The following is an 11682-nucleotide window of genomic DNA, read 5'->3' as shown; positions in this document are numbered from 1 at the left end:
GTTTTTTTTTTTTGAATGATCGAACTCGATCGATATATTTTATCTTCTGAGGATTATTATGAAATTTACTACAGTATTTACGATTTTATTTGTAATTTAGTAAATCTGTTCACTTTTATAATTTTCACTCCGTTTCAAGATTAATCAACTTCTTGGAAGTTAAGAAATTTAAGGTTTGCCTTTTCCGAATAATTATTATATTTCATTGTTTTTCTTCAAATACTTTATAACTTGTAAAATTTTTATAATTTATACCATATAAAATATATTATTTCTTAACTCCTAGTTCACAATCTGAACAAAAATAGTACCCCTAAATGAGCACTCTGCTCTCCCCCCCTCTCTTGAAAAAGTTGTAAGGGCGCCTACAGAAAGTGAATGAATAGGCGATAAAAACAATATTTCTCGTGTTCGTCCACATGCCACGAATTAACTTTTCCGCTAAGTTTGCCACCCTTTGGGTAAAGAGCCACTACCACCGCACCAATCTCATACTCGTGGGGGAGTTATAGTCGGCGAAGAGCCATGTGATATCATGATGCTAAAAAAAATAAACACTCGACTTCGCAAGATATGCGCACACATATAATGGACGTGAAATATTTAACATAATAAAGTAAATGTCAAATATTTTATTCAATGCATCACAAAGTTAATTAGTTACTAACAAAGGTTAATATGTTACTGTTTTTCGTTGCTCTGCACATTACACAATCCTGCAATTTATACATATATATATACACGTAATACGTGCACACAATTTGAAATTAATTGGAAAATTATATGTTGATAGATGTCGTAAAATTTATTGTTTTATGTAAAGCCGCAATAAAGTATTTCGATAAGAATGTCAGTAGTATATTAGCAATCAATTAATTGAATATAAATATTAAATTATTAATTATGCATTGAAATGGACCGTGCTCCCCTAGGCGACAGTAGGATGGAATGTTAAATAACATGCTGCTTGCCGGCAGGAGTCACACTGCCCGTCTGATTGCAAACACAAGGTCAGCTATAAACTGTTGCGGTCAAGAAACTTTCAACACTTTGTAAAATAATTTTATAATAATTTTGCCAATTATTCTTTAATATATTTATATTTAAGAAATACGGGTGCAACACTTTCGTGAGCTGAATTTGACCCCTCTCTACCCCTGCTTTATTTTTCACACGTTTTACAATATGGTCTGTTAATTAAAGTATTATAGAATAGACAAAACAGCTGTAAGTTCCAAAACCGCATAAACATAAACATATACGATCAGACGTCTGACAAATCAAACTCACATTAAACAGAATTTTATCTTTCTAAATCACTTTCTCAAAGGTTTCACTTCTTTTAATTTTTTTTATTTTAAACCCTAAGCCAAAACAGAATATTAGAGAGCATTATGGTTATGCTGTTGAGCAATTCATATGTAATAATAGAAGAAACAATAAGAAAGAATGCAGTTTAAAACGGATAAAAAATATACAAAATTTCTAACGAAAAAATATGATAAATACAGTAACAAATACATAAAAAAGTAGCACTTCTTTAGAAAAATTAAGCGATACCTACATTTATATATATGTTTAATACTATTTTTTACTATTTGCAATAGAATATGTTTACTTATGACATATTGAAGAATAAGAAGCTAGTTGGTGTCATAATTAAATAGATACATGAGAATATGTAAAGAGACAAAGAATTATGTTTAATTTTTGCTGCGTGTCTGCGCGAAATCTAGTGACATTGGTTAATACATGAGATATGAACAAACGGTTTCAGTAGTTATGTATGTTAGGCATGTCTGCCAGCACACCTGGAATTTTGATAAAATGTCGCGTACACTAAAGTTCGCACTTTATATTTGAAATTTGTGCAATTCCTTCCTTAATTGCAAAGGGCCGAAATTCTAGTGAAATTCACAAAGAGCTTAGAAGAGCGATAAAATCCAAGAGACGTGGAAGACTGCCTAATAGTATTATTATTTTGCAAAATGGAATAAGGCCGCGTTGCAACGCAAACGACATCTCTTGTGTAGCAATTTTGTTGGGAAATTTTATCTCATCCACAGTCCGGAGTCTGTTGACTACCATTTATTTATTAGTTTTTTAGATTGCTGTTGCAGGAAAGCGATATAAAAAAAAAATGAAAAACGTAAGGAAGCAGTAACATCTCTCTTCTAATATTTATCATGACATGGAAAAATATTTCCAAAGACGGAATTTTTAAATTAGTGGAACCGCTGGAACAAATGTCTTAAAATATTAAAAGTATACGTAAAGAAATAGTTAATTTGTAACGATGCGCCCCAGAAAATACGCATCGTTCAGGCGGAACAACCAGCCGATGCCGCCCGACCGACTAATTTCCGAATCATTTTTACAACTATCAGCCGGGGGTATAATAGAGAAATCCTGCTTCTCTGTCTCCGTCGAGTGCGTCTCGACGATCGACTGATTTCCAAGTCATCTCCACAGCTATCAAGCCGGGGTAGAGAAACCTTACTTCTCTGTCTCCGTCTCGGCGGATTCCACGTTTCCGATCGATCCATACGATACGAGTAAGCTTACCGCCGGGGTAGAGGATCCGTTATCTGCCGATCTATCGAGTGCTTCTCGGTGGCTGGCTTGATCCGAATTCATTCTTTCGCCGAGGTAGAGATTCCGTTCTCTACCTCCGTCGAGTGCGTCTCGGCGGATTTTCCGGTTCCACCGGCCTGACGAAATCTCGCGCAATCTCATCTCCGCGTCCGCGCTTCGCGCCATTTTCACGCGCTCCGATCCGCGACACCGGGAAAACCAGCTCCGCCCGAACCGGCAGATTGTCACGCAATTCGGCCCGCGAACGCCCGAAAAACCGGCTCCGCCTTGTACGCGCCGAACTAATAGGCCAATCATATTAGTATTTACTTCGCGCCGTCCGCGACGAATCAATCGTCCGTCGCGATCGCTCCGTAAAGCGTACCCGGCCGCTAGTATACCATCTCGCGAGAATTATACTCACGTGCGCCGCTTCTTGTACGTATACCGTGTCGGCTCGTTTCTTGTAAATACGCGTGCATCTCGACACTGTGCATTGCGAACATTTATTACTTTATAATAAACTTCCTTTCTTGTACCTACGCGTGCATCACGAAACTGTACATTGCGAGTACTTGTTACTTTATAATAAACCCCCTGTTATTACTCTATAATATACTTCTTTTTACAATTCTGTGTCTGAACTCCGTGTCTGTTCTTCCGCGCCTTCTTCCCTGGCGGAAAAAATTTCTATAAATAACTACAAAATTTAACTAGAAATAGAAATTTGTACATTTTTGTTGAAATATTTAATTTTTTGTAGAAATGGTTATTTTTTTGTAGAAATATCTACGAAATAGTACCACAAATTACAATGTTCTCAAATCAAGAAATTATTGCAAGTAGTATTTTATGAAAAACTACAATTTATAAAAAATAGTACAAAAATCTACAAATTTTAAAAATTTAAGAAAAAACAAAATCTTAAAAAATTAAAACATTTGCTTACTTGTAGAATACTACAAAAATTTACAAAAGTGTTCCAAGTCTAGCATTTTCATGTAGGATTTTGTAGTACTTCTTAAATTCATGTAAAATTTAATAGATTCTGGCAATTATATTTTATAGTTTTTTAAATTTTGTAGAAATATTTCCGCCAGGGTTCGAACTCAGACCCGCCGAGAGCTGAATCCGCGCTTCGAAAGACAAGTTGTTTTAAATTGTACGTATACATTCACACGTACGCACATACACGCATTTATGTGTTTAAATATTTTGAACATTTTTCAAGAGTGAACTTTATTTCTAGTCCTATCTTATATGTGAACAAAATATATATTGCTTATTATGCCATGGCTTTCCACATACACATTAATATATAATTTTGATATAATGCATATTATACATAATTCCTTTTCATCATTCGTATACACAAATATATTATATATTTCTTTTTAACGTTGTTTCAAATCTAAGCTTTAATTTACTTTCTATGATTTTTTAATGTATTAAATGTAATTTTATGGTTAAATAAAAAGTTATTTTTTTATTTACTCTTATATTGTAATATATTCAATTCTAGCGCACAAATCCACTACAAATCGAATAAATTTGCAAATATTTTATTAGCAATAATTGAAATCCAAATAATTTCCTAACTAAATTAATTTTAGTTAGGAAGTTTTAGCCAGATCCTGGCTGAGGTAATATTTTTCGCAATAAATTATTTACGTTTTTTAAACAATTAAATCGTGTAGATTTAATTCCGGGGTAGGGAAAGGTATTAATGTGCCAAAAGATAGCTGTGTTTCAAGTCCGACAAATTTGCGGCGCGCAGTTTATTAAATTGGAATATATGTATATGTACGATATGTACATTACAATTCGTTATTTCTTGATACGTAAGTATAGAATATATGAACACCAACACCTTGTTACGGCTTCACGCTCCATCTTTCTTTAATTATTTATTTTATATTATAGTTACTAACCAACCATTAAAAACTATATATATGACTTACCCATTAAAAACAAAATCATGCTAATTGTTACAAAAATAAAGACTATAAAATTTTATTTAATTTCTCTTGGGTTTCATTTAATATCTTTTTCTTATTTTGATAATACTGTCCGATCATTAGTAGACGCATTTCTCGCCATTTGCACAGAGATTTAAATATAGGATATGCATAATTTGGCGAACAATATTTAACGGCAAAGTTCAACGCTGATTCAACTTTTTTATCCCATTGAACTTTGATGCACAATAGCAGCCAAGAAAACCTGCGAAATATATGCGCTTTAAGTTAAACAATTGCGAATCAGTTTGAATGAGAGGATATGCATATTTACCGTATTTCACCACCATTTTGGATACCGCAAAAGAAACAATTGTTTAAAGAACACAGTTTTACTGTGGTCAGACTTTGATGAGAAGAATGTAGATTGTTTAATAATAATATTTTCTCAATGTTACAGAGGTTCCTCTCGTCTGCTGTCATAAAAGGTGGTATATCATGGACACGCAGAATATCCCAATTAATCCATTTTTTAGCTAATATAAAACACTTGTTTTCCCATGCGGACATTTCCGACAATTCCGGCATAATAGGTGTGAAAAAAATGTTACCGAACCACAAGTGCCATTCAACATCTTCTAACATCTGAAATCAACAAAAAAGTCATTATTTTTAATGTTAAACATATGAATAGTGATAAAACCATAGTTTGTATGTATAAAAAGAATGCTACCTTTACTTTGTCAGGAAATTTTTGACGTAAGTAGTTTAACCAATCTGCAGTATTAATACTTCTAAATGCAAAATTATCAAAATAAGATTGAAGAAATAGTTCGAATACTGTGGGTCCTCCTAACATATTCTCTAGATGACATAAGAGAAAATATCCTCTTTCGTAAGGCACATATTTAGTGAGTATATCAGGTGACAAATATTCCAAATTGGGTAATAAGCATCTTAGCTTGTTGACATTTTTGGGTTCTTGGACCTACAATACAATTTACACAATGCAATTTCAGAAAATAATTTAGTAAGAATTCAGGAATTGGGTGTGTGTTTATGATGCATATACAATGTAAAATATTGTCAATTAATAACATTTTTTATTATACTTTATTTTGTTACCTATAGTCAAAGTATTAACTAAGACATTAATCTTACCAAACTATTCAGGTTCTTTAATCCTTCCCTTTGAAGATAAACATCTATACCTTTATGATATAAAACACTGCGTCTAATTTTTCTGGAAATAAAAAGGCTGAAACTCTTATTTAACCACAGATGTTCATAATTCGAACACGAAACTAAATTTCCTGCCCAGCTCTGTGAGATGTTCCGAGCAAGCGAATCACCGACATAAGAACGATCTCCGTGAAGTAGAAGCGGTGAAATAAATGTCACACATGGACATTCTATTTCGAAATGAGCGATACTTGGTGGAAGCACGCATATATCGTATCTACCTGGAGATATTATTTTAAACGTAATAACAAGAAAACATAAAAGAAAGATTGCACTGCAAATCCAAGTGTGTTATTTTTACACAGATCGAAATGACCAAGTAGCCCAGTCAAATTAAGATTTTTGGATGAAAAAATTCCCGGCAAGCTGGAAATTGGTATACAGGTTCATTTTAGTGTTCTTTTAAACATACTAAAAGTCCCCATACATAGAGCGTGAGCCGGCTGCGCCATCTTGAAAAAAAGAGTACAAAAATGGGTTTTTTGCAAATAACTCGGAAATTATTAGTTTTACGGGAAAGAACATTCAGAGCGAAAATGTAGCTGATAAAATTCCTCGCAATTTGGTTTTTTGTAGAACTTCGTACGACCATTAGTTTCCAAGATAGAATTTTTTGAAGCATTGGGCAAATGAGGAAAGAGCTGTTTCTTCGAGTGTTTTTTCAAAATATCTTAGTTCTGGCTGTCCGAAAGTAAAAAATGCATACAATGAAAGTGAAAGATAATTAAATTACCTACAAAATGCATTATTTATGTTATACCGCGCGACTAATATTTCTAGAAATATTACGGTTTAAATGAAATTTTGACTTTTGGAAATTGTGAGAATAAATATTTCCTCGCAATATAAGTCGGAAATGGGTAGTCCTACGTAAAAAATTGTTAAAATCAAGTAGAAAGGTTATTAAATTTTCATTATTTTGGTTTTTGACCGATTTGCATACGACTAATAGTATTTTTGATATCCGTAAAAGAAACGGTTTTTAGGTACACTTCTCAAAATGGCAAACTTTCAAGTTATCTTTTTTAAAAAAATACACATGTTTCTTGAAGTTTATTAAATTATTTTTAAAATGATTTTTTATTTGACTCTCTGTGATGAATACTTCCAGAGATATAGCCTTTTAAATATTTGTTTATGTTAAAAATTTCTTAATAATTTACAGTTTTTTTTACAAAACATGACATAAAATTACTTTAGAAAAAATAATATCGACATTTTTTCAAAAGTTTATATGCATATGTATGTGAGTCTGCAGTGGAAACGGTTTTGAAATGAAAGTTTTTAAAAAATTGTCATTTTAATTATGCCTTTCTTAGGAGTTTTCGTAAAAAAATGGGGTTTGCCACACTTTTTTGTAATTTTCTCAGTTTCTATGAGAGATACGTACAAAATGTTTCAGACCAAATTTAAAGTTTATAAAATTTCCTGAAAAACAGTATATTCGGCATTAATATGTGACCAACAATTATACCAACAACAGATGCTAGAATAATGTTACTCTTTTTTCCTCAGTTTACCGTAATTTTTAATGATTTAAATACTGTCGAAAAAATTTATTTGGAAATTTTTGCGGTCGGCGTAAGTTTCAAATCTCATTATACATGATGTAAGCTTCCCGTTGGTCTTTGGGTTAAATTTTTAAGACAGGTAGTATTCGAGATATAGGGTGTCAAAAGTGGCCGCAACAAATTTTTTTTTCATATGCAGTTTTTTATGTTTTTATTGGTTTAATTATTAGTATTTCAACAATAAATATGCACTGTGTGCTCGCCTCTGCATAAAAAACAGAAATTTGTTGCGGCTACTTTTGACGCTCTATATCTCGAATATTACCCGTCTTAAAAATTTAACCCAAAGACCAACGAGAAGCTTACATAATGTATAATGAGATTTGAAACTTACGCCAACCGCAAAAATTTCCAAATAAATTTTTTCGACAATATTTAAATCATTAAAAATTACGGTAAACTGAGGAAAAAAGAGTAACATTATTCTAGCATCTGTTGTTGGTATAATTGTTGGTCACATATTAATGCCGAATATACTGTTTTTCAGGAAATTTTATAAGCTTCAAATTTGGTCTAAAACTTTTTGTACGTATGTCTCATAGAAACTGATTGTGAGAAAATTACAAAAAAGTGTGGCAAACCCTATTTTTTTACGAAAACTCTTAAGAAAGGCATAATTAAAATGACAATTTTTTAAAAACTTTCATTTCAAAACCGGTTTCACTGCAGGATCACATACATATGCATATAAACTTTTGAAAAAATGTCGATATTATTTTTTCTAAAGTAATTTTATGTCATGTTTTGTAAAAAAAACTATAAATTATTAAGAAATTTTTAACATAAACAAATATTTAAAAGGCTATATCTCTGGAAGTATTCATCACAGAAAGTCAAATAAAAAATCATTTTAAAAATAATTTAATAAACTTCAAGAAACATGTGTATTTTTTTAAAAAAGATAACTCGAAAGTTTGCCATTTTGAGAAGTGTACCTAAAAACCGTTTCTTTTACGGATATCAAAAATACTATTAGTCGTATGCAAATCGGTCAAAAACCAAAATAATGAAAATTTAATAACCTTTCTACTTAATTTTAACAATTTTTTACGTAGAACTACCCATTTCTGACTTATATTGCGAGGAAATATTTATTCTCACAATTTCCAAAAGTCAAAATTTCATTTAAACCGTAATATTTTTAAAAATATTAGTCGCGCGGTATAACATAAATAATGCATTTTGTAGGTAATTTAATTATCTTTCACTTTCATTGTATGCATTTTTTACTTTCGGACAGCCAGAACTAAGATATTTTGAAAAAACACTCGAAGAAACAGCTCTTTCCTCATTTGCCCAATGCTTCAAAAAAATCTATCTTGGGAACTAACGGTCGTACAAAGTTCTACAAAAAACCAAATTGCGAGGAATTTTATCAGCTACATTTTCGCTCTGAATGTTCTTTCCCGTAAAACTAATAATTTCCGAGTTATTTGCAAAAAACCCATTTTTGTACTCTTTTTTTCAAGATGGCGCAGCCGGCTCACGCTCTATGTATGGGGACTTTTAGTATGTTTAAAAGGACACTAAAATGAACCTGTATACCAATTTCCAGCTTGCCGGCAATTTTTTCATTCAAACGCCCAAAAATAATTTAATTTGACTGGGCTAAAGGGCTAGTTTCACCAACGTCGATTAACTGTAACTTTCGATTATAAAAAACTCACTCTTCCTCTCTTTCTAACTCTCTGTCCCCCTTAGAAAGAGATAAAGAGTGAGTTTAATTGAAGGTTACAGTTAATCGACTTTGATGAAACTGGCCCTAAAAATGACACATTTGACTGAAGCTCTTTTCCACACTTCTTTATGTGCTGAATTGCGTCATTTAACGTGCATAATCGTGTATAATTAAAAATTAATATGTTCAATCGTGTTAAATGGCATGATTTAAAACAGCAAGAAATGTGTATGAAGAGCTAAAATTAATACACTTGGGTTTGCAGTGTAATAATACACAAAAACAAAAATTTATTATTTGTATAAATTTAAATAAACATATCAAAATAATTTTTAAAATTTAAAAAAATTTAAATTTAATTAAATTTAAATAAATAATATAGAAAAATCTAGTCAATATTTTACCCCACATATAAGAACCACACAATCTTTTGGCAATTTGCAACATCTTTTCAATTGCAGTGTAACGAAAAATTTTGATATAATTGGTCTTAAAAATGTTTTCTTCGGCAAATATATTCATTCTTTCATTAAGTTTTTTCGTTTGTAATAAACCCACAGCAATAATCACCGCACAAGATGATACAGGTAAATGTTGACGGAATTCATATTGGTCTAGCTGCGGATCCTCGCGATCTACATTATTATGCGAAAGTGCGGACATTAAAACTGAAAAATTTTTTGGTACCAAAATCTAAAAAATAAAACATACAAATATAAAAATTAAATAAATATTTTATTTTAGTTTTACTGAAGCAGTTTCTAAGAAAATATAGGCATTTGTGTTCAAAAACATTTAGTTTTTTTTTTTTTACTAATGCAGTCTCTATCTCTTCGCAATTTTATTACTTTTATTAATAATGTCAATAATAATCAATCAAATGTCATCAATTTTATGTAAATAAATAAATGCTGGAAGCATATAAAATACCACAATTGTGTTTAAATTCTTACCTTAGCCGAGTACGTAAATTTGACAGACGGGGTGTCCTGACAAGGAAACCATGATCTAGCATATATTAGCTGAAAGAATACAGATTTTTATACACTCTACATTTATATAGAAGAATATCTTTGTTTGATTAGTTTACCTTGTTGTTAGACAGTAAAAAGGGATGTTTACCATCGCCAGTTTGCGCGGCTGTTAGCCAGTATAATGCAGGAGAGTTTGGACTTGTTTCATATTCAATTTGAATTTTACATCTGAAAGTATCGTATTGGTATTTAATTCTTACATCAATAACTTTTAGTAAATATATTTCTCTAAAAATATCTTATATATTTACTCAGGGTTATAAGTAGTGCCGATAGTTGGTGGTAAATCTACGCAAAATGGACTTCCAAAGGCAGAATTAGTTACAACATGATGATGATGTAAAAGTGTTCCGTCAAGCACGTTAGTGACACTTGATATAACAAGTCCGAGGTTATCTAAAATCTAATTATTCGATATTACATATTAATAATCTGCAATCAAAATTTTTACTTAATATAAAAGGAAATATTCACTCACAATCTGATTAATTGAAGGTAGCCTTGTTATTGTCAAAATCACTTTTCCTTTAAGAACTCTTCGTTTAAAGTCCACAATCAATTCTAAATGGATATCGGTTACACGTGCCAATTCTTATAATTAGGAAAATAAAAAAAATATAAGTAATAAATAATGATATATAAATGTAACAAGTAAATACACACGACGAAGGATAATGTATTGTAATTAAAATTATTGTGATAATTGCGTGTAATATATTAAATGCAAGCAATTTTCAGACCGTTATGCTAGATACAATATATTTTATACATTTAAGAAGATGCACAAAATGTTATCAGCAAATAAAAACTGTAAGGTAATAATATAATTTTGGAAACTATACGTTACTATAGAGTTGAGTATCTGTTTTGATTTCAAACATCTATGAATTCCGCACCTTATTTTATTGTATTTTTTTAAAGAAATTAAAAAGTAAATAAGTAAATTTAAGTATTTTTATTATGCTTATGCAGCTAATTAAAAAATTCACATACCTGGTATCGCAAAAGAATGTGAATCTTTAGTAGGTCTTAAAATATCCATTTTGGAGAGTGACGTTGTAGCGCCTCTTCAAACGACTTGCGATAATCGATGGTTAATTATATCACGTGAAAGAAAAAAGAAAAGAAATCTTGATTAGCGTCTCGTCTATATGAAGTATCGTGAGAGACTAAATATAAATTTAAGTCTGTCTTACTCTGAGCTGAAAATTTAAAATTGATTAACAAGTTACCGTTATATAGACGAAAACGAATTAAAACAATTCAAAATTTATTCCAATTAAAATATTTACATTTTCTACTTCTATATACATAATTCTTTAATATTTGGTTGATTAGTTCTTGAGTTATAGATAAATCCGTACACACACACACATACATACGGACATTTCTTTTTCATGCGATTGTCCGACGTTTTAGAACATTCCCAGATAGCACAGCTGATCTTTATGAATTCAAAAAGATCTGAATCTGATCTTTATGAATTCATAAAGATCAACTGTGCTATCTGGGTTCTGAACACATTGGCATTGAAAACTAAAAAACTTGGTTGATTAGATCTAGCTTTATATGCGATCAAAGGTCTATATACGATTATGAAAACAGCTTTCTCTGCGAGGAAGCAG

At 31.2% G+C, this 11682-nt stretch overlaps 1 protein-coding gene across 2 annotated transcripts; it reads right to left on the bottom strand.

The window, feature by feature from the left end:
• Positions 1-4317: 4317 nt before the first annotated feature.
• On the bottom strand, positions 4318-11676 carry LOC139816161 (leukotriene A-4 hydrolase-like). 2 transcript variants are annotated; one of them, XM_071783531.1, is made up of 11 exons: positions 11350-11676; positions 11051-11259; positions 10536-10648; positions 10309-10460; positions 10114-10225; positions 9977-10045; positions 9428-9716; positions 5694-5995; positions 5266-5520; positions 4867-5177; positions 4318-4797 (listed from the first exon to the last, which is right to left on the bottom strand). In XM_071783531.1, the coding sequence occupies exons 2-11, from the start codon at positions 11097-11099 to the stop codon at positions 4578-4580; spliced, it is 1872 nt and encodes a 623-aa protein (XP_071639632.1). In that variant the 5' UTR covers positions 11100-11259; positions 11350-11676; the 3' UTR covers positions 4318-4577. The 2 variants fall into 2 exon arrangements, with proteins under 2 accessions (XP_071639632.1, XP_071639633.1); XM_071783532.1 differs by having other exon boundaries at positions 10536-10618.
• Between the last annotated feature and the right edge of the window lie 6 nt (positions 11677-11682).

The sequence above is a fragment of the Temnothorax longispinosus genome, chromosome 7 (assembly GCF_030848805.1).
Source record: "Temnothorax longispinosus isolate EJ_2023e chromosome 7, Tlon_JGU_v1, whole genome shotgun sequence".
NCBI classification, from domain to species: Eukaryota; Metazoa; Arthropoda; class Insecta; order Hymenoptera; family Formicidae; genus Temnothorax; species Temnothorax longispinosus.
This window is presented reverse-complemented; position numbering and strand designations above follow the sequence as displayed.

Bases quoted from the DNA above. Each gene is read 5' to 3' on its own strand.
- LOC139816161 (XM_071783531.1), bottom strand. From the start codon at position 11,099: ATGGATATTTTAAGACCTACTAAAGATTCACATTCTTTTGCGATACCA. The intron at 9,717-9,976 runs GTAAGAATTTAA...TTTATTTTTTAG, and splicing joins AATTTACGTACTCGGCTAAG to ATTTTGGTACCAAAAAATTT. The intron at 5,521-5,693 runs GTAAGATTAATG...ATTGTATTGTAG, and splicing joins TAAAGAACCTGAATAGTTTG to GTCCAAGAACCCAAAAATGT.